Source organism: Triplophysa rosa, linkage group LG25 (genome assembly GCF_024868665.1).
Source record: "Triplophysa rosa linkage group LG25, Trosa_1v2, whole genome shotgun sequence".
NCBI lineage: Eukaryota > Metazoa > Chordata > Actinopteri > Cypriniformes > Nemacheilidae > Triplophysa > Triplophysa rosa.
Genome location: NC_079914.1, coordinates 631,331 through 654,612, shown reverse-complemented (window position 1 = coordinate 654,612; position 23,282 = coordinate 631,331). Strand labels below are relative to the sequence as shown.

Below are 23,282 nucleotides of genomic sequence, written 5' to 3'. Positions count from 1 at the left end.
AGATCTTCTGTGAAAGATACGTTACTTGAGTTTGGGTTTAGGGGTGCTCAGGAGACTCTCATTATCCTCCATCTCTGGCCCGCTGTCGCTCTGGTTATAAACCTCCAGACTGTCATACAGAAGATCCAAATCTTCAACCTCCTGCGTCTGATCCACCGGGTCTGAGTCCAAGATCTGATCCAGCACAACTCAACGAGTGAGAAAGATGACAATCATCAAGAATTTGGACTAAATGTGACCGTTTACTGACCATTGGTTTCATTCTTGTTTTTTATCAGAATGTTGACAGTAACAGCAGACATGATCTAATCATACTTGGCGGATGTAAGTTTGACTAACATGACCCGTCAGAACTGATGCTATATGCTTGATTTCAGAAGAGAAGCTGTAACATCGTCTCACAGGAGTTTTTCTATGAAGATCGATTGAAATTATTTTAAAGGACAGGACCATCACAGGGAGGAGCACACAGTACAGTCATTTAATCTGTTATGAATAAAAATAAAGACAAAACAAATCTCACCTCATCAGATACTTTAAATCTCTTCAGCAAAGCAACAAACTTCTGTTTGAAATTCGGTTGCTAAAGAGAAAGAGAAAAGAAGATGCAGATAAAGGCTCTCCTCAGGTCTCTAAGGTATACTTTTATCAGATTTGATCATGTGCTTTAGAAAAGGAAGAAATTCTTTATTATTGTCATTCTAGTTTACACACTGATCCAGGGTTAACATTTGAGTTTCTGATAGTAAGCTTATCTTAAGAGGATTCACCTTCCATGACATTCTGTGAATCGCACTTCTGTCCTCAAGGTGGTGTTTGCTTTAAAGTTGATTTGATTCTTTCTTTCGGCTAACTGCCTCGAAGTGACCTTACCAAGACTAAATGCATGATAATGCATTGTTAAAGAATGAGCCCTGTCTGAAATCAGAATAGTCATCTGTGGTACAAACAAATGTTGTACACTGCAAAAAATGTCTCCAACACTTGAGTTCAAAAGCTGTCTTCAATGTTTAAATTACATGACTTCTAACATGAAGTAGAAATTGGCCGAACTACAATTGTGAATTTATACAATATTTATATAATTTAAATTAAAGTGATAGCTAATTTGATTTAACTTAAAAATGTAGGGCAACTTTTGAACAGACATTTTTTAAGCTGATTTTTACAGTGTATAAATGAGGTTCCCCAGGGTTCAGTACTGGGCCGAACGACTTTAAGAGTTTTTCTCATTGGGCCACCCAGAATAACAAGAGAGCAATTACTGTATATCTACATACCCGGGTCATAGATGTGGTTCTAATCATCTTCCTTCGAGATTTTTTTGGCTTTCGTTGAATGTCATCATCCTCATCATAAAGGTCCTACAAACAGAGGAAGATTAATAAATTCCAGGATGGTTTTTGTAGATATAGATGACACAGTTGCACTGTTTTATTGTTCAGAATTAGCACAAGCTGCAATAAACTGCAATAAACACTGCATTCTATGGAAAAAAGCCAGAACGTGTCCGTTTTCCATCGATTAAGGCAACAGTAGCAAATGTTACATAGTGTCTATTTAGATTCCAGTGTTGTCCCAGTCAAGTATTACGATGACTTTTATTTGTTGTTTTAAGTATATGTTTAGAAGACAGTATTTATTCTGCAAGCAACAAGGCAATAAAAGAATAAAACTGCAGTGGATTTTTGTTGCAATGATGATGATTGACAGAATGAGAACTGCTGACCTGACCCTGAACGGCATCATCACTGGCCTCCTGCTCTGAAGAATAACTGTCATCATCATCTTCAGAATAGTTGTCCATGTCTGGAGAATGGTCTTAAACACAAAGTGACATGACATGATGTCATCATTATAATTGATGGACATTTTTTGAAATAGAATTCAGCTATATCTAAAGAAACAATACCTTTCTTGTACAGTAACATTATACATTGATCAGGAATGTTTGAATAATTCATTGTAGGGCTGCAACGACGCGTCGACGTCGTCGATTACGTCGACTACTAAAATAAGTGCGTGAAATGCGTCGACTCGTCGTATTATTTACGTTTATCTGCTGTAATAGCAGTTTCTGTTCCCGGGCGTGTGTAAGTTAATCAGCAGAACAAGAGAAAGTATAATACAACCGACAAACAGCGATCGAGAGCCTCGGAGACAGTAAGTTAGTGAACGGATGGAGGAATTCCCCCTAACGTTACCCCCGGAATGCGATCATCACAGCATGGACACGCAATCACTAACGGACGGAGAGGGGCCCGTAGATGTAGACTTTCATAATAAATACTAGGGGTGGGGGGAAATCGATATGCCTATTTATCGCGATATTTTGGCATGCGAGACGTTATCGATACCAAGTATCGATTTTTTCCCACATACTAAAGATCTAAATCCGTACCTACACTGTGCTTACCGGAGCGGCAGTACCCCCAGATTTCTTGTGGTGGTGCTCCCAGATTACGGATTGTCAGATGAACAGCAGACCAACAACAATTGGCCAGCGTCTTTTAAAACAAAAGTTTGGGCACACTCTGGATTTCATAGTGAATGTAAATAATTAGGCGTGGTTAACTCGGCACTCTGCAAGTTGGGAGTTATGATGAAAAAACATGTGAATTAATGCACCCATAACAAAGTAACAAATCAAATACTCTTTTGACCTTCTTTCAGTCTGTAGTTTCGTGATCCGCTCCAGTCTGGCGCTTTCTCTCTCACCCGCAGTGCTCGTGCAGGGGTGAAGGTATCTGTGCGTGCATATTAAAAAAGCTCATTCGCACATATTTCAGAAGTCAGATTGTTTTGTAAAGCTGTTAATAGTTTTAATAAAGTTTAACTTTAGGCGAGCCGAGGCGAAACTTGCGTTGAAATGTGTGATGATGCTCACAACGTGAGCGCTCTGATGTGACGCGCCACAAACCCCCGATTTGGGAGATGCATGTGGAGTCACCAGAGACTCACAGTGCAAAGAAAAGCACAAGAATAAACAAACCTAAAGACAGAGAGTCGCAACACATTAAAAATGTGCATCTAATAGAGAGTAAAGAAAGATGAAGACCTACAGTACAGACCCCATGAACACCAGTTTATAACACCAGTCATATACTGTACTCTCATTGTTTATGCATATTAGGGATGGGCGATATGGCCCTAAAACTATCACGATAATTTCTGGTATTTGTTGCGGTAACGATACAAATGACAGTATATCTATAACACCATCCACCGCTGTTTTTTTCTACAAGTGATAGTAGCTGCATGTAGTCTAGAGCCTCAGAAACACAAACATTAATCAAAAAGTAAAACTTACAAATCAAACAGGCTCCTAAAATATACCTACAGTATTTTTGTAAATATAAAATATAATAGTGACATTCAACTTCAAAAGGTTGTAGTAAAGAAAAGTTAAATTAACTAAAGCTCAATAAACACATCATGTCATACCTAAACTGTATATAGCCTATTGTTGGGTGGAAACGATCGCATCACGCTGTCAATCACTCTCTCTTGAACTGTGTGAACCTTCTCTTCTCACAGCAACATATACTGAATCTGTCTATGACTCGCGCTACAGAAAAATGCGGATAAAGAAATCTAATTAAATAATCCACGCTTTCACGCGCTCATAAACGTATTTAAAATAACGTAATACAAACTCGTATTTTGTACTGTATGTAAACAGGCAGCAGTGCTGTGCACGCTATGTCGCTATGAAAGCACATGTGGGCGCGAGCTGCGCACGGGACACTCTGTTCATCCTGTATATAACAGGCAAGAAATCATATTAAACAATTAAACAAATGTTTAAATAAATACTTTTAGCCAAACTAAATGTTGTGGTGTAACGTATTATGACTATCAACGAAAACTTAAACTAATTAAATAAAACAAAAGTGAAACTAAACATTAACTCGGATGCATCACCAGAGTTGTCTCTGGTGCCAACCTAAATGAGATTTAGAGCTGCAAACTCTTTCGCAGCTTCACATCCGCCCTCAGCTATACCTGTTTTCACTTCACATATGACCTGTGAATAGGTCTCACAAAGAAATACGTTATCAACTAGAATTTATCGTTTATATCGCTGGAAGACTAATTCCTATTGTCTGGAGAATTTCTACCGGTATATCGCAAACGATATAATATCGCCCATCCCTAGTGCATATATTCATACTTCATTGTTTTACTTGTTGTCTATCTTCCCACTGTATACATATGATATAGCCAGAAGATAAATAAATAATAAATCTCATTATCAGAACTTAATTTGATATCTTTAGCACATTTTCATAACTTGCCTACATTATAACTATGGTGAGCATGCAAATGAACTGTAACAAATAAATAAATTAAGTCAATCTAAGAACAATTAGGTATAAGATATAGAATTTTAATGGGAGATTATTAATGTGAAATACATCGTTACCATGAAATATAATTACTCATTCCATGAAATAGATGTTTGGTCATTCCACCCACCCCTATGTTAAATACATCATATGACTTTTTGATGCCTTTTTTCCCATCATTTACAGATTGTATCTGTCACGGTCCTACCTTCTTGTTTATGAATTCCTAGTCGTGTGGCAGGATCGGGACAGAGCCCTTAGGTTTTATGTGAGAAAGCCATGAGTTGTTTACGTTTTTACAGCTCATGTGCTTTCTCGTGTCTTGTCATTGGCCCCGCCCCTCTCGTTTCATGTATTGCTTCCCTGCTGTGTTTCATTACCCTCACCTGCCCTGTGTCATTATCCTTCATTTGTCTTCCCTTTAAATAGTCCTCATGTGTCATTGTCCTGTGCTCGTGGATTGTGTGTATGTATGTGTACCCTGCACCTGTACCCTGTACCCTGTGCTCGTGTGCCTACGTACTGTGTCTGTTCTTACCTGCGTTCCTGTTGGACTTTGTGAGTGTTTCGTGTTTCCCTACCTTCATCTGCCGTGTGATTATACCTTGTCTCGTTTTAGATTTTTGCCCTCTCATGGGAAGTGTTTTGTTTTCAGTTCTTGTTTTGTTTCCGTTTATCTAGTTCCGGTTTTGTTTTCCACCCCATCGTGGATTTTTGTTTGTTTATTAAAGTCTTGTTTTGTTACCCCTTTACCGCTGCCTGTGCTTGGGTCTTTTCCTTGCCAAATCCTGACAGTATCGTTATAGAATTGCCAAGCAATATATCGATTATCGTAGTATCAGTGCACCATGATATTATCGGTACCGCTGTCACGACTAGCGTGGCCGGAAAGAACCCAATTGCAGGCAGGAATGACGGGGTTAACACAAAACTTTAATAACAAATGAAACACAAACGAGGGGGAAAAAACTAAACAGAGGCAAATACAATAAAACAAAAACTTCCCACGAGGGGGCAAGACAAAACAATGTCCAAATAATAAGAATAATATAAACAACGAACACAAACGCTAGATGGGTAACACGAGCACAGGAACAAGAGCACGGACATGGTACACGAACACGTAAATACACAATCCAAGAGCACAGGACAAAGAGACATGAGGGCATTTTAAATGCAAGACAAACGAGGGATAATGACACAGGGCAGGTGGGAAACATTAGACACGGCAGGGAAGCAATACATGAAACGAGAGGGGCGGGGCCAATGACAAGACATGAGAAAGCACATGAGATGTAAAAACATAAACAACTCATGGCTTTCTCACATAAAACCTAAGGGCTCCGTCCCGATCCTGCCACATGACTAGAAATTCAGAAACAAGAATGCAGGACCGTGACAGAGCCCCCCCCTTAATGAACACCCCCAGGTGTTCACCAAGGGGTTGACAAACAAGACATGACAGACTGGGACAAAGACAGGAACCAGACAAACATGGTGAACATGACAAGGGGCATACAAGAAAACAAGACCATGGGGTTGGGGTGAACAGGGACAGGAACTGGACAGGGCTTGACGCCGGCTGAAAGGCCGGCTGGACAGGGCTTGACGCCGGCTGGAAGGCCGGCTGCTGCACCGGCTGGAAGGCCGGCGGGGACGCCGGTTGCACTGGACTGGACGCCGGTTGCACCGGGTTGGATCCCCGACTGGAGCCTGGACTTGACCCCGGCTGCACGGGGCTGGGCACATGACTGGACACCAGACTGGACGCCGGCTGCTGCACCGGCTGGATCACCGGCTGGGACGCCGGCTGGATCACCGGACTGGACACCGGACTGGACTCCGGCTGGACCGGACTGGATGCCGGCTGGATCACCGGACTGGATACCGGACTGGACGCCGGCTGCTGCACTGGCTGGATCACCGGCTGGGACGCTGGCTGGATCACCGGACTGGACTCCGCACTGGACGCCGGCTGGATCACCGGCCTGGATGCCGGCTGCACCGGACTGGACGCCGGCTGCACCGGACTGGACGCCGGCTACACGCCGGCTGCACCGGACTGGATTCCGGCTGCACCGGACTGGACGCCGGCTGCACCGGACGGGAGGCCAGCTGCGCCCGACTGGACGCCGACTGCACCGGACGGGAAGCCTGTGACTGGGCAGGGCTCAGCCTCCCCCTCCTCGGCTTCTTCTTCCTGGACCGGCTCACTGGAAGCGTGGTCGGCTGTAGGGAATCGACAGGGGGTGTGGCTAGCTCCGTGCAGGAGGAGTTGGATGGGGAGTCCCATGACTCCCTGCGTCCCCGCCTGCCACGGAAGCTCACTGGCAGTGGAGATGGATCGGCGGAGCTGGAGGTGGGAGGGACGACAGAGCTTGAGGATGGAGGAGCTGAGTTCCCCAAGGTCACGGTGGCCAGGACGAGGTCTTCCGGAACGGTAGCCAGCGGAGAGGATACCCAGGATGGCGTAATGGGCCATGGTTCGTCCCGGTTGACCATGTACCTGAGCATGTCACCAAAATACAGGGGACTCAGCATCCTCATCTCACTGGGCTTGAGGGGTTCGGTGAGACAGCCGTTAAAAATTACGGTAAGTTCCTTCTCACCGAACCCTGTCTCTGCCGCCGCATCCAGGAAGGTGCGGGCAAACTCCCGTACCCCCCGATCCCCTTGGCAAAGTCCGGCCAGTAAACGGGTCTGGCGGGCTCGCAGGGAACCGTCCATACCTGCTGGGTTCGTAGTTGGCTCTTGGATTCTGTCACGACTAGCGTGGCCGGAAAGAACCCAATTGCAGGCAGGAATGACGGGGTTAACACAAAACTTTAATAACAAATGAAGCAAATACAATAAAACAAAAACTTCCCACGAGGGGGCAAGACAAAACAATGTCCAAATAATAAGAATAATATAAACAACGAATACAAACGCTAGACGGGTAACACGAGCACAGGAACAAGAGCACGGACATGGTACACGAACACATACATACACAATCCAAGAGCACAGGACAAAGAGACATGAGGGCATTTTAAACGCAATACAAACGAGGGATAATGACACAGGGCAGGTGGGAAACATTAGACACGGCAGGGAAGCAATACATGAAATGAGAGGGGCGGGGCCAATGACAAGACACGAGAAAGCACATGAGATGTAAAAACATAAACAACTCATGGCTTTCTCACATAAAACCTTAGGGCTCCGTCCCGATCCTGCCACATGACTAGAAATTCAGAAACAAGAATGCAGGACCGTGACAACCGCGAGCCGTGTATTGCGATTCGTATCGTGAGGTGCCCTGTGATTCCCACCCCTAATAAATACATAATAAATAACTTTATTTTAACACTACGCTTTACATGAATGGTTTACATTAACGCTATTGTACTAGTGTAAGTTAGTGTATGTGAACCTTTGCAGATTGTGACCCTGCTTAAATTACTCTTAAGCTTCAAAAAGGACTAACTATCATGAAACCACCAATGCACTTTTTATGTCATTCGATAGCTTTATTTTTCTTTATAAGAAATCAGCTTTTCTACTCTTTTCACGTGGTGTCTAACGTCTGTCATTAAACCACAGCCTGTAATGTGTGTCAGATATGTGCTCGAGTCACCTGAGGCTTTGGCTTTGGTCTCCGGTTGACCGCTGCTGTCCTCAGGGTCGATAGGTTGACTAGACAATGAATAGACTCTCAGCTCGGCCGTGCGCACCGGGGCTTCCTTCACGTTACTATGGAGACCCAGAATCTGTGCTCCGTCTGTGGGATGCTGCATCACCTTGAAACATTATTAAAACACATGAATAAAAGATGAGCAGCTCTGTGTCAAGGTTGTGTGACATTTCCCATCAACCTCTATTCTCCCTGTGTTTCTGTGTGTGTTGGGTCTCTATTGAACACGATAAACCTCAGTGCAGAGGAACCCCCTCACACACACAGCAGTCTTAAAGATACGAGAAATGAATCCGGGTCCAGTGAGGATCTACTAGAGAAAATCCTCCAAAAAACAAAGGGAAATACATGCATTGCTTCTTTTACGTCATTTATTCATGTGAAGTTAGTGAACTCTTCCAGCCTTTATTTAAGGTAAACTTGGTTGCCAGATATTTTGGTGGGGAATTATCTGTACTCCTGGCAACAGTTGACACTGAGTCTGAAAGTCTGTCAAAGAACATTGGCATTGTGAGTATGAAAGTGTTTCGTGACTAGACAAAGAGTATCAATCTACTTATTCACACCTCAGCCATGTTAATAACCCCAACAGCCAGAGTCTTGTAACCCAGAATGGTTCTGTTTTTATAGCGTTTCCTTCTCTGAAGCATAATCTGCAGCCGGTTAGCATCTCTCTTCAGGAAGTGTGGATACTAGAGAAAGCACATGACATTACACCACACCATTACAATAACACACAGACAAGTGGCAATATCTTCAATATTTTTAAATATTCATGGAAATGTTAACAAATACTAGGGATTTCCCGATTACATTTCTTGTGCCCTGAATCCAATCGAAGAGATATTATTTATCTGTTTTAGAATCAATCAATCAATATAACTGGAAAGCAGCTCAATGTTTTCTGAAAATCCAAGCTGTTGATTCTAAAATCACTGTTGTTAATATCCAGCATCACTTGACTTGTACTTTACTTTTCTCTCAGCAGCCATTAAAAATCATTTCTAATGTACTCAATGATAAATCAGGTGACATATGTACCTGTAGAGAGAAGGTGAGCTCCAAATCAGTTTCCATGAGGCCGCTGGGTGGGAGAATGTACTCATTTGACCTCAAGACACGCTTTAAGCCCTGGACACATGAAAAAAACATCTCCATAATTCATTATACTGTCTGATCACAGCAAATCAATGGATGTTATGATATTTCTGTCTGTATGGTTTGACTGTAGCATTGACACTCAGGATTGAATGTGTTGAATAATTTCAGCTCTTTCTTACGGTGTTTTACTTCACAGAAGTAGTCACATTCACAAGGTTGAGTTGGAGTTGACTGTATATTTGTATCATTGGATTTCATCTATATGTATCAGCCAAGTTATATCCTGTAGCTCAGTTTGTAGAGCCTTGCAATAGCAACACAAAGATCATGGGTTCAATCCCAGGCAACACACATATTGACAAGACATGTATAGACTAAATACACTAAGGGGCGGTTTCCCCTACAGGGTTTAAGACTAGTCCAGTGTTTCCACTATATTCATTTTGGCGTTGTGTCCTGCCACACCAAAAATCCTCCCCACCACAAATACAGCGACACTGTGTTTCCCATTCATTCCTAATTTATCCGGCCAAATGTGTCTTAGTTAGCAACTCTTTCACTAGTTTTAGCGACGTTTCTGACCCATTTAGCAACTTTTGTTCAGAAGACATGCAAAACGACAACCCTATTCAAATTAGAGGTGCACCGATTGACCGGCCAGAGACCGGAATCGGCCGGTTTTTCATATGATTGACAGTCTCACGTCTCGCCAATTCCAAGCAGACCTTCTGTTGCCCGTGATGTGGGCAAGAACATCACAGCCATCAGTACACTCAAAGCTGCAAGTAAACATGTAAACATGCGTGCGCACAGCCTGTTTTTCAAGGCTCGTTTAGACTCGCATGTGGGTTAGTGATGGGTCGTTCATGAACGATTCGTTCTTTTTGAACGAATCTTTAAATGACTCGGGAGTAACGAGTGTCTCAGCGAGTGATTCGTTCACTTTGTGTTGACCGCGCATGTGCAACATTGTACCAGAAACAGTAATGAAGTTCGTCTGTCAAGTCATCGGGTCCGAGTCCTTTCGTTTTTTTATACCAGAAAGAGAAATGATTTGTTTGTCTCTCGAGTCATCGGGTCCGAGTCCTTATACCGGAAAGAGAAATGATTAGTTCGTCTCTCGAGTCATCGGGTCCGAGACCTTTCGTTCTTTTGTCAAATGGTAGCTCCGCAGGCAAACCTGCAGCCTGTACCGGAGTCTTCGAGTCCGAGTCTTTAACGTTACATGACCACTTCCCGGATCATCAGTCAAATGCATGATGTACGTGTTATATATTGTATTATAGCAAGAAATATTATAAAATTATCAAAAGATATGTGCAATAAACATCTCAAAAACGTACCGTTCTGTTTTTTTTCTGTCAGTATATTCATAAATGTTTCTTGTGGATTTCTGCATGTGTTTTTAATTTATCTTAATAACTAACTATTTTGCATGAGAACTGTGCTGGCAAAATATAAACATAAGCCACACTAGTAAAGTCAGTGTTTATGTCTAATGCATATATTACACAAGTGATCTCTTATTAAATAATTGCACATTTAAATGATTTCAATAGCTTATTATTATATACTTTGCAAACTGCATGAGACTTCTCGGGAACCCGAGAGCTCGTTTGAAACCTTCACGCGTATGGCAAGCCAAAGCCGGTGTCAGAATTACGGCATAGATTAAACGCGTTTATATCCGAACGCCGTTTTTGACGGCGTTTTAAACAGTATTTGCGCCGCAAAATACGGCGTCGCGATTCCAAACGCCGTAAAAAACGTGCGAAAAGTCGTCCATAACGCCGTATTTAACAGCGTTCTAAGGCGCTTGAAAAGCGCCGCCTTTTGCGCCGCTGTCTTGCCATATTCAATTCAATTCAATTTTATTTATATAGCGCTTTTCACAATGTGCATTGTTCCAAAGCAGCTTTACAGGAGCAAATAAGAAAAACACAGAAAGGTAAAACACAGCACAGTGCATGGTGTTTATAGACCAAGCAAGATCATTCTAATAAATAATATCTAATAAATAAATGAATAAATAAATGCAGTCTCCCGGTGAGCATGCCAACACTGCACTGCTGTGGCGAGGAACCCAAACTCCAATGATGAATAAATGGAGAAAAAAAAACCTCGGGAGAAACCAGGCTCAGCCGGGAGGGCCAGATCTCCTCTGATGTGTCATAGCTGCACTCAGTGACCCCGACCAAAGCCACCGAGCAATGTCCACGAAGTCCATAACGTCCATATAACGGCGTAAAAAACGCCGTTTTGGTTACACAGAGCGCGCGTTATTTACGGCGTTTTGTGTGTTGTATAATGAGCCCCTCCCGCTGATTTCCGCAGCCAGTAAATTTGAACTGTTCTCACCCAATCACTTATGAACTGAGACAGACAAGAGCAATTTACCACTGATCATTTTACAGGATTTTATTATGTGCGCAGTGTTACCTTTGCTAACATTAAACAAATCATTGCTTGCTTTCCGAAGAAGCGACTTCTCTTTGGAAATGTAAAGTTACACAACGTGGTCAGCAATTGTATAAACGCCAACCAATCCCATTGTAATGTATCCTTATTACATATAGCGCGTATTGCCTACGTGAAAAGCAAAAAAGCAATCGGTTGAAATATTGTATTAGCTAATTTCCAACACAAGAAATCACTCCTGGTATAAGCGAGGTCAGCCAGAGTAATAAGTAAACTGCATTCCCTTTAAGCAGAGGCTGAGCACTGTGAGTGGTAGTCTGCTGGTTAGTGTGATTGACTCGCAATCGCTGACAGCGTCAAACGCTGGTACGAGACCCGCTCGAACCATCAGTAAACTTTTACGTTGTTGGTCTTGTTCTGTTTATCTGTATCGCTTGGTCGTTTTTAGATTTATATTTCAGTACTTAATGCGTGGTCAGTATGAAAAGAAAGTCTGTAATGAGAGATCTTTTTATAAACCGTATCTGCACTTGATTTTTGCTGCTGAACTCACACATCAGTGGACTTTCGTGCTATAAACAGGACGAACAAACAGTAATAGATTTTACATTTACGCATTTAGCAGACACTTTTATCCAAAGCGACTTACAGGGGCCTTTTAGTCTATGCATGTCTCTTATCAGTAGCCCATGTGATTTTAGTTTCCATATTACAAAAATTGATTGACTATAAGGAGACGCAATAATGTTGCGCAATGATTGTAATGTAACAAGCATGAATTTATTAACTAAAATATAACACAGCCCAAGTCAATGCCAAATGCCTTGCCATTTACCTCCGAGAAGAGACTGACGTTATCGTGCGTGGAACTGCAAAGAAACTTACAATAAACAGCCACGTTTCCTTTTGAAATGGAAAAAAATATTATTCAGCACATAGAAATAAGTGCAGGATTCAGGCCCGGCGACCCAACCATGCAGCCTAGCCTGGCGAGAACATGGCAAAATGAGATGCGGGGATGCTACTTACAAGCTACAGGCAAAACTATTTTAAAAAGTTGGTTTGCACAAAGATGGTGGTAAGCCTACTGATCCCATTGCTCTGAATAGTAGGCCTAATTAAACGTAATTACATACACTGTAAAAAAAATCCCGTTAAAACAGATAAAGTACTGGCAGAAAATTACCAGTACATTTTCTTTTATTTTACGGACATTTCTGTTAATGCTAAAATGTAATTTAATTCTGTGCAAAATGTAAAATGGAGAACATGCATACTCGAGTGAGTCATGGTCATATCTTTGTTTCGTATGCTTTGTCAAGTAAAATCAATCATATCTAAATGCTTGGGTGAATGTCCGTTTTCAGTCTGTTGAGACCGGCTGCGGAGAAACGCGCTCCTCCACGGCATGGGGCAGATAAATAATACAGTTTAAGGTTGCTAAGCAATCAAGCTTATTATTTTTTTTTATTTTTGTAATGATTATTTTGATTAAAGTAATTTTCAACCTTTAATCTGCATTTAGACGTATGACGCCGCATTCTCTCATATAATTTAACTTATATGGGCTGATATCTCAGTTTCAGTTTGGGTGGAGTTTCTGACTTGTGCAAAACTGCATTATAGGTAAATACTTGTAACGGGGTGATACGAGTGCAATACTACATTTCCCATGAGGCTGTGTAGTAGCATAATGGTTACGTCGGCACGCACTATAAAGACTCATGGTGGTGTAGCGTGCTCTTTTCATTCATTCATCGACTCTGCAAACACGTGCGTGAGTTGTGTTTGACGGTTTCTGTACGGGCTATATCTAGTAGTGTAACATGCGCTAGTAGCAGGAAATCTGCGCTCCACGGTGTCTGTCTGTACGATAACGCTCAGCTTATTTGAGTTTGCAAACAAGCGTGTGTGAGTATCAGGTAGCTGTTTTTCACTTTATAGATTGTGAATATAAGGTATCTTAATGTATGGATTTTATTGTATTGTTTTAGAGACCCGTGTGTTTTAATGATGATTGGCTTGGCGACGCAGTCCTCAGAGATTATGGAGGATGTGAGAGCAAATGTTTGTTAGAGGTAACGAGTATTACCAAGTTTTAAACATATTCAAACATATTAAACATATTAGTGTTTTCATAAAAGTTTGTTTTGTAGGTCTCTTTTAAAGAAGAAACAACCGGTTGGTTTTAATTTCACTTCCTTAGATCCAGAGTGTTAAAGGTATTTTATTAAATTAGAGGACTTCTTGAATTAATGTTTGTCTTGATTTAAGGTATTAATTTCTTTAGTATTTGTTTTACAGGTCTAGCACGACTATTGCTACTATATTTGTATTTATTTTGGTGGTGCATTACCTTGTTTATTTTGGATACAGAACTCTATTGGCATTAGAGTTGTATCATTATTTTGAGGGTTCTTTTTGCTATTTTCATTATTAATATTATGATTATTATTGTCGTCTCTGTGATTTTTTTGATTGACTTCTGTTTCTTTGTTTAGTTATTTTATTTTCTGACTCCTTGGCAGCTGCAGGGTTCCTCCGTGGGTGTGACTGGCACTGGTGCGGTGAAGGGGGCTTTCTTGTGATTTTGTATCTAATATTGAGTGCTGTGGTTGCTGTGCTGGCATGGGGTGAATTGCAGTCATTGTTTGTATGCTCTTACCACTTACAGTTGTGCTCGGCGGGAGCCCTGTGGTTTGTCATGTGTATGATTCCTATTTCTTTATATATGAGGTTTATGGTCGTATGTCTTTTCTAATACTTTTAATTCTATGTGAAATCTGATAAGTTGTGATTGTAATAAAACTAGTTGTAAGAGCAAGAAAGTCTTCACTGCAGTTTGTGCTTATTTATTAGTCTGCCCCCTAGTGGGCAGGTTACATTTGGCGTAGTCGGCAGGGTCTCTTTTGTTTGGCCACTGTAGTGTTGATTTGTTTTGCTTTTTTTTCCCCTCGTATTTGGGTTCACCACATATTGTTGGTACGTAATAGGTAAATGTATTAGTAGCAATAGTCGTGCGAGAAGGCAGCTGGCTTGATCTCCCTAGACGCCTCTTCCCCTGCTGAGTCATCCTGACTTCTCTTTGAACTCTCGTTCAGTATGTCTGAAGATTTGCAGCAAGAATTAATGGAAGTGCGTGAGCAGCTGCGTAGTTTGCAAACACTGAATGATCAGCTCAGAAGTCAAGCTTCACCATCTAGTGGACATGTTTTAAATCCATCTTCAACTAATCCTAACACCACTCCAATGTCTTTTAACAGGGTGCTGTATGTTCCTAGAGAGAGAAAGTGCCCACGTTTTCATGGACATTCGGATTCATCATCTCTGACTTTGGAGGAGTGGATTGAGGAAGCCACTATGTGTATTGAGGGTAGAGGTTGGTCAGATAGGGAGCAAGTATTGTTTTTACTAGATCATTTAGGAGGGGAAGCAAGGATGGAGATAAAACTCCGTTCTGCCCCCGAGAGGGAAAGACCAGAACAAGTGTTTGATATTTTAAAGAATATGTATCATGGTAAACAGACTTTTGTGCAGTTACAACAGAATTTTTTTGAGAGGAAACAACAGGAGGGGGAGTCTCTAATGGAATTTTCCCTTTCCCTAATGTCATTAATTGAGGCAGTCGTGAGTATTAACCCTGGCAGTGTTCCTAACGCTGATCGGGTGCTTCGAGATCAATTCGTAGAGCATGTTAGAGATGTAACTCTACGACGTGAACTTAAACGATTGGTGAGGCAAAAGCCTCCTTGCTCCTTATTAGATGTAAGGGGCGAAGCAATTAGGTGGGTGGAGGAAGAAGTAGTGACCGTGATGCCAGTGCCACAGTCATGGTGTAATAAAACTCAAGGTAGAGTAGTTCAGTTTGACAGAAAAATAAATGGGTTTGGGGAGCCCATTGAACTGAATGAAATTAAAGATATGCTTAAAAGTCAGCAAAAACAGATAGATGCTATTACTAAGTGTCTTGATGAACTCAAGCCTAGTTCTGATAATATCTCCCCTGTTTCTCCTAGAGTTAATACTTGAAGATGCTTGCGCTGTAATAAGCTGGGGCACATTGCAAGATACTGTCGACAACCTTGGCCTAGTGATGTTAGTTTTAGACCACCAACAGTTAATGTTGGTGAAGTCTCTGCTGAGGAACCTTTAAACTAGTACCCTCTGTTGTCATGAGCCAGACAACAGAAAAGGGTAGTAATGGCTCAGAGTCAAAGTCATCACCCCCTGTGTGTCCTTCCGTTTTGCAACGGTTGGTTGGCCAGTGTCCTACAGTAACTGTTCAGATGGGTAGAATCACCGTCCCTTGTCTTTTGGACACTGGTTCAATGGTAACCACGATAACGGAATCATTCTTTCACAGCCATTTTAAATCATTAGGTGAAGAAGTCCTTAAAGAGTGTAGTTGGCTTCAGTTGAAAGCTGCAAATGGTTTAGAAATTCCATACGTTGGATATTTTGAGACTGATATGTTCGTGTTGGGACAAACCATTTCAAAAAGAGGTATTTTGGTAGTCAAAGATCCAGTTGAGACTGCCTTACATCAAGGGAGGGTGCGCACCCCAGGCTTGTTGGGAATCAACGTTATTGGCCAATGTTATAGCGAGTTGTTTGAACATCATGGGGCAGCATTGTTTTCAGCATCCGCAGTTAGACAAGCCGAGCCAGGATGGAAGGACGCCTTATTGGTTGTCAGAGAGCCGAGAATGCCCACATAGCCGGCTTTTTGGGTCATGCACGAGTGCAGTCTGATCATCCAGTGCAGATCCCGGCAGGCACATTAAGGTTAGTACCAGCCCTTTGTCCAAAGGGTTTTGGTTATTATAGTTGCATTATTGGAACCACAGGAATCAGGAAATAATGGGTTGCCCTCAGGGATTTTTATTTCTCCTGCTTTGCTTCAGCTTACTCAGGGTTTGGTCCTGGTTCCTGTGGTGAATGTTAGTACTGTTTCTGTAAGTCTGCAGTCAAAAACTAGATTGGGAACACTGGTTAGGGTTGAAGTGATTCCTTCACAATACCAAGGCCAGCGGCTATAATCAAGTTCCGGTAGCTGAAGGAGATAAGTCTAAAACAGCATTTTGTACTCCTTTTGGTCTGTTTGAATTCAATAGAATGCCATTTGGATTGTGTAATGCACCAAGTACTTTTCAGCGATTGATGGAGAGGATTTTTGGTGATCAGAGTTTTCAATCCTTCTTGTTATACTTGGACGATGTGATTATTTTTTCTTCCTCTATAGATCAACATCTGCAACGCTTGGAATTAGTCTTGAGTCATTTGCGACAACAAAATCTTAAGATTAAACTTAGTAAGTGCTGTTTTTTTGGTTCTGAAGTTCATTATTTGGGTCACGTTGTCTCTGCTTTAGGTGTAGGAACTGATCCTGATAAGGTGGCAACTGTAGTAAACTGGAGACGCCCGGAGAATGTTCAAGAGCTCCGGTCATTTCTAGGATTTGCCAGTTATTACCGGCGTTTTATTAAGGGTTTCTCTAGTGTTGCGGGGCCCTTGAATCGGCTGGTGGCAGAAGTTGCCCGTAATCGAAAGGCCAAGTCATCTAAGATGTGTTTAAAGAACAACTGGACTGAGGATTGTGAGTATGCTTTTCAAACTTTGAAAGAGTTATTGACGAGTGCTCCCATCCTGGCTTATGCAGATTTTAGTAGACCGTTCGTTTTGGAAGTGGATGCAAGCCATCAAGGACTGGGAGCAGTTTTGTCACAAGACCATCAGGGCAAGCTTAGACCTATTGCTTTTGCAAGCCGAGGTCTACGTCCATCCGAGTGTAATAAGCAGAACTATAGTTCGATGAAGTTAGAATTTTTAGCTTTGAAGTGGGCTGTAGCTGACAAGTTTAGAGATTATTTGCTTGGGCATAAATGTATTGTTTACACTGATAATAATCCCCTAAACCATTATCAGACTGCTAAACTTGGCGCATTGGAGCAACGCTGGGTTGGACAGCTTGCAGACTTTGATTTGGAAGTGAAGTATAAGCCTGGTCGATCCAATGGCAATGCGCATGCATTGTCCAGACAGTATACAGCTTCGATGAGTGAGATTTCTGTGACCACATCCATTCCAGAAGCAGTAAGGCAATGTGCTACCAACCACGAGTCTATAACTGTTGAAACTATTTCTGCTCTTCCCCTTCAGTCTAAGATCAGTCTTGGGGAGTTGCAGAAAGCAGATCCGGTTATTGGTCGTTTTTTGGTGTACTGGCATCGTCAGAAGCCCCCAACACAAAGGGAGAGAAGTCTTGAGTCTTCTGGAGTGACCGAGTTAGTTTGTCAGTGGCGAAGGCTAATGGAGGTAGATGGCATCTTGTATAGAAGGTTTCAAGCTCAAGATGGATATAAGGAGTTTCGTCAGGTGGTGTTACCTCAGTGCCTAAGGGAAGAAGTGTTGAGTGGACTACATGATGATCATGGACATCAGGGAGTGGAGCGGATTGCTAGTTTAGTCAGAACACTCTGTTACTGGCCCGGGATGTATAAGTTTATTGAAAATTGGTGCAAGCGATGTCAGCGCTGCACTTTAGCTAAGGAAGTTCGACCAAAAGTTCGAAGTGTGATGGGTCACCTTAGAGCAGAGAGACCATTGGACATTTTGGCCATTGACTTCACATTATTGGAACCATCATCTAATGGAACTGAGAATGTGTTGGTCATGACCGTTGTCTTTTCAAAGTTTACTCAAGCAATACCCACAAAAGACCAGACAGCACAGACTGTGGCACGGGTGTTGGTCGAGCATTGGTTTCATTTGTTTGGTTTGCCAAGGCAAATCCATTCAGATCAGGGTCGATGTTTTGAGAGTAGAATTATCCAGGAATTGTGTAAGCTATATGGCATTGTTAAAACTCGGACAACACCGTACAGGCCCCAAGGTAATGGCCAATGCGAGAGATTCAACAGAACGATGCATGATTTATTGCGAACACTTCCTGCTGAAAAGAAGTATCACTGGCCAGGGTTTCTTTCGCAAGTGGTGTTTGCATATAATACTACAGAACATCAATCTACAGGTTATTCTCCATATGTTCTTATGTTTGGAGAGGAACCTCAGTTACCGATTGACTTTATTTTGGGGCAAGATCACCTTGAGCCTAGTGGAGAACCCTGGATATTGCAACATAGAGAGAACTTGGAGCAAATATTCAGGGGTGCTAGAGTCCGGTTGAAAGCTGTGGCAGAGCAACGGGCCCGATCAAATAATGAAAAGGTGTATCATGACTCCTTGCAAGAAGGTCAGTTAGTTTATCGAAGGTCCCACAAGGTCAGAGGTAGAAATAAGATTCAGGATGTGTGGGACTCTACTCTCTACAGAATTGTTCAGGGCACAGACGGTCCAGTGTATTCTATATGTCCAGTTGATGGTACTGGTGCAGTTAAAAGGATACATCGGTGTGAGTTGCGTCCTGTCTGTAGTTCCACTAATGATCCAGGGTTACCCCTCCATATGAGAGATGAAGATCCGAATTCAGAGGTAGATTCTGTATTGATTATATCGGAGCCGATGGTGGAGGTAGAATTGCAGGATGGAGGTATAGAAAATTCTTTGGGCAGGTTACATACTGTTTTCTGTTACGAATAAATTACTCTTCTAACTCTTGTTCTCTTACCTATTTATGTTACCTTTATTATAGGTACTAAATTAATCAAATCAAATAATATATTATGTTATTAGATTAAGGTTCGGTAAATTCCGTTAACATAGCTTAATTAGAACGACCTTGTTTGTTCTACGAACACCATGCACTGTGTTTTACCTTAAGTGTTTTTCTGTTTGTTTGTTTTTTATAGATTTTCTTGTGTAAAGCTGCTTTGGAACAATGCACATTGCGAAAAGCGCTATATAAATAAATTAGAATTTTATTATGCATGCAGGAAGAAACGAAATGGTAAATGGTTCAGAATTATGCAACGCGTTTACATCCAAACGCTGTAAAAACCGCGCGAAAAGCCGTCCATAACGCCGTATTTAACGGCGTTTTAAGGCGCCCCGAAAAGTGCCACCTTTTGCGCCGCTGTCTGGCCATATGACGGCGTAAAAAACGCCGTTTTGGTTGCACAGAGCGCGCGTCTTTTACGGTGTTTTGTCTGTTGTATAATGAGCCCCTCCCGCTGATTTCCACAGCCAATAAGTTTGAACTGCTCTCACCCAATCACTGATGAGCTGAGCAAGGATCTAATTCACCATGGCCTTGGTACTAAATCCTTGTAGTGGCCATTGATATTACTATGTTTTGATTAGTGGAATAAATATTTTTATGAAAATCATTTTTCAAGTGAATTTTATGTAAAAAATTACTGCATCCAATTCCAGCAAATTTGGCACACACCTGTTGGGTTTTGGGGTTAGCACGTGTTTTGTTGTGTATCTTGTCATGTGTGTATGGGTGAATGTCCTAGCACGTGGAGGCTGTCTGACAACCTCATGTGTTCACTGTCCGTGTCTAAGTGTTCCCCATCAGCCGCTACTGATCTCCTCCTCATTAGCCTCAGTGTTAGCCCCGTTTGCCTAGCTGTTTTCTCCTTTCCCCCTATGGGTTAGTTTTTGCGGGGGTTGTTTTTCCCGGTTCCCCAGCACCACCGACACCTCGGATTCTACTGGATCTCCTGTCTACCAGCCGTTTTCTCCGCATCTACCCCTGAACTCTCCTACCGCTGATCCTGCCTACGGTGTGGTCCTAAGGACATCTTCCCACTTCTCCGGCTGACGCTGCCGTACACCGGGGTTACCCGGTTGGCCTTGCAGTTAGCCGTTTCCCTCCAGGACTCCGGAAGGATCCTGTCTTTCACGAACTTTTACATTTCTCACCTGAGTGTCCTGAAATAATAAAACATCTTGTTACCCGCACTTGAATCCGTGTGTCTTTCAACCCAGCCCTGACACACACCAACTCAAAAACCCCTATCTATAGGTAAAGTCTATGTTTTTTATTTATGTTTATTTTATTTTATTTATTTGATTGACATCGAGAGTTAAGGCCTTAAGACCTGGACGGATCAAATATTTCCCCCGGCATTTCACCAAGCATTCACTTGAGACATAATTATGTTTGCGCAGACACATACATTCTTATGTGCGCACTTTGGATGTTTCAGTCAGAGTAAGATCATTGTTGTGTCTTAACATCTTTGAATAACCCTTAACATCAATCAAGTCCCGCACTTTATTTTCTCTAGTACAGTAGGTTAATTCCTTTAATGCAATAGTCAGACTCACTCTGCTTGATATGCAGCTTTTGCAGTAATAATGAGTGCACTTTATTTAGCCTACAATAAAGCTGTGCGTTAACATGTATGATATGCTTTTCTAATTATGTTTTTTAAAAGTCTATTCTTTTTTAAATGCGTCATGCAGAATCGTTCTCATCAGCAGGTGCATCATAAACATCGCCTACACTAAAAAAAATCTGTAAAAACAGGGCACAATATACTGTATTAATATGAAGGAATTTTCTGTATTCATTTTTTACAGTTGTTTCACCTGTATTTTACATTTTGCACTGAATTAAATTACATTTTAGCATTAACGGAAATGTCCGTAAAATAAAGGAAAATGTACTGGTAATTTTCTGCCAGTACTTTATCTGTTTTAACGGGATTTTTTTACAGTGTATGTACAGTGGCAAGAAAAAGTATGTGAACCTTTTGGAATTTCATGGTTGCATCATTGGAACTTGCTAACATCTCTGTTCATGAGTCTACGATACGTAAAACACTGAACAAGCAGAGTATCCACGGCAGGACACCGCAAAGGAAGCCACTGCTTACTAAAAAGAACATTGCTGCACGCCTGAAGTTTGCAAAAGAGTACATTGACACTCCACAGTAGTATTGACAAAATGTTTTGTGGACTGCTTGACTGAAGCTAAGATTGAACTATTTGGAAAAAAACACACAGCACTACATCTGGCGTAGAAAGGGCACGGCATATCATCATGAAAACATCATCCCAACTGTAAAGTATGGTGGAGGAAACATCATGATTTGGGCCTGCTTTGCTGCATCAGGGCCTGGCCAGCTTTGAATCATTGAGGGGAAGATGAATTCCCAAGTATATCAGACAATTCTTCAGGATAATGTGAGAATGTCTGTACGTCAGCTGAAACTGTGTAGAAGGTGGGTGACGCAACAGGACAACGACCTAAAACACCAGAGCAAGTCCACAACAGAATGGCTTCAGAAAAACAAAATCCACCTTTTGGAGTGGCCACGTCAGAGCCCAGACCTCAACCCAACAGAGATGCTATGGATTGACTTGAAGATGGCCATACACATCAGATGTCCAAAGAATATGACAGAGCTAAAGCAGTTCTGCCAGGAACAATGGGCTAAAATTCCTCAACAATGTGCAGGTCTGATCCACAGCTACTGGAAGCACCTGGTTGAGGTTATTGCTGCCAAGGAGGGGGGGGGGGGTCAACCAGTTATTAATTCTAAGGGTTCACTTACTTTTTCCACTGCCATTTTGAATGTTGAATGAGTGTGTTCAATAAAGACATGAAAGATCAGAATTTGTGTTACAAATTTTAGACACATTATGTTTATCAATACCCTTGACTTAGATGAAGATCAGATCACATTTTGTGACAAATTTATTCAGAAAACAATGAAATTCCAAAAGTTTCACATACTCTTTCTTGCCACTGTAATTGTTTAATTAGGCCTACTATTCAGAGCAATGGGATCAGTAGGCTTAACCACCATGTTTGTGCAAACTAACTTTTTAAAATTGTTTTGCCTGTAGCATGCCTGCATCCCGACTCATTTCGCCAGGTTAGGCTGCATGAGTGGGTTGCAGGGCCTGAATCCCGCACTTATTTCTATGTGCTGAATAATATTTTTTTTCCATTTCAAAAGGAAACGTGGCTGTTTATTGTAAGTTTCTTTGCAGTTCCACGCACGATAGCATCAGTCTCTTCACAGAGGTAAATGGCAAGGCATTTGGCATTGACTTGGGCTGTGTTATATTTTAGTTAATAAGTTTATGCTTGTTACATTACAATCATTGCGCAACATTATTGCGTCTCCTTATAGTCAAACAATTTTTGTAATATGGAAACTAAAATCACATGGGCTACTGAGAAGAGACATGCATAGACTAAAAGCCCCCTGTAAGTCGCTTTGGATAAAAGTGTCTGCTAAATGCGTAAATGTAAAATCTATTACTGTTTGTTCGTCCTGTTTATAGCACGAAAGTCCACTGATGTGTGAGTTCAGCAGCAAAAATCAAGTGCAGATACGGTTTATAAAAAGATCTCTCATTACAGACTTTCTTTTCATACTGTCCACGCATTAAGTACTGAAATATAAATCTAAAAACTACCCAGCGATACAGATAAACAGAACAAAACCAACAATGTAAAAAATGCCTGCTGGTTCGAGCGGGCCACAAACCTAGGTTTGATGCCGTCAGCGATTGCGAGTCAATCACGCTAACCAGCAGACTACCACTCACAGTCCTCAACCTCTGCTTAAAGGGAATGCAGTTTACTTTTCACTCTGGCTGACCTCGCCTATACCAGGAATGATTTCTGGTGTTGGAAATTAGCTAATACAATATTTCAACCGATTGCTTTTTTGCTTTTCACGTAGGCAATACGCGCTATATGTAATAAGCAGGATACATTACAATGGGATTGGTTGGCCTTTATACAATTGCTGACCACGTTGTGTAACTTTACATTTCCAAAGAGAAGAAGTCGCTTCTTCGGAAAGCAAGCA

At 41.8% G+C, this 23,282-nt stretch overlaps 1 protein-coding gene across 4 annotated transcripts in view; it reads right to left on the bottom strand.

Moving 5' to 3' along the window:
- The window catches only part of si:ch211-126j24.1 (phosphofurin acidic cluster sorting protein 2), a 141,115-nt gene that overhangs the window by 35,237 nt on the left and 82,596 nt on the right, over window positions 1-23,282 (bottom strand). For all 4 annotated transcript variants that reach the window (XM_057324927.1, XM_057324928.1, XM_057324929.1 and 1 more), the window contains exons 3-9: window positions 9,067-9,156; window positions 8,592-8,717; window positions 7,969-8,131; window positions 1,730-1,821; window positions 1,281-1,364; window positions 524-583; window positions 26-174 (exon numbers count right to left, since the gene is read on the bottom strand). In XM_057324927.1, coding sequence (XP_057180910.1) covers window positions 26-174; window positions 524-583; window positions 1,281-1,364; window positions 1,730-1,821; window positions 7,969-8,131; window positions 8,592-8,717; window positions 9,067-9,156 — 764 coding nt within the window. The remainder of the gene's footprint in view (window positions 1-25; window positions 175-523; window positions 584-1,280; window positions 1,365-1,729; window positions 1,822-7,968; window positions 8,132-8,591; window positions 8,718-9,066; window positions 9,157-23,282) is intronic.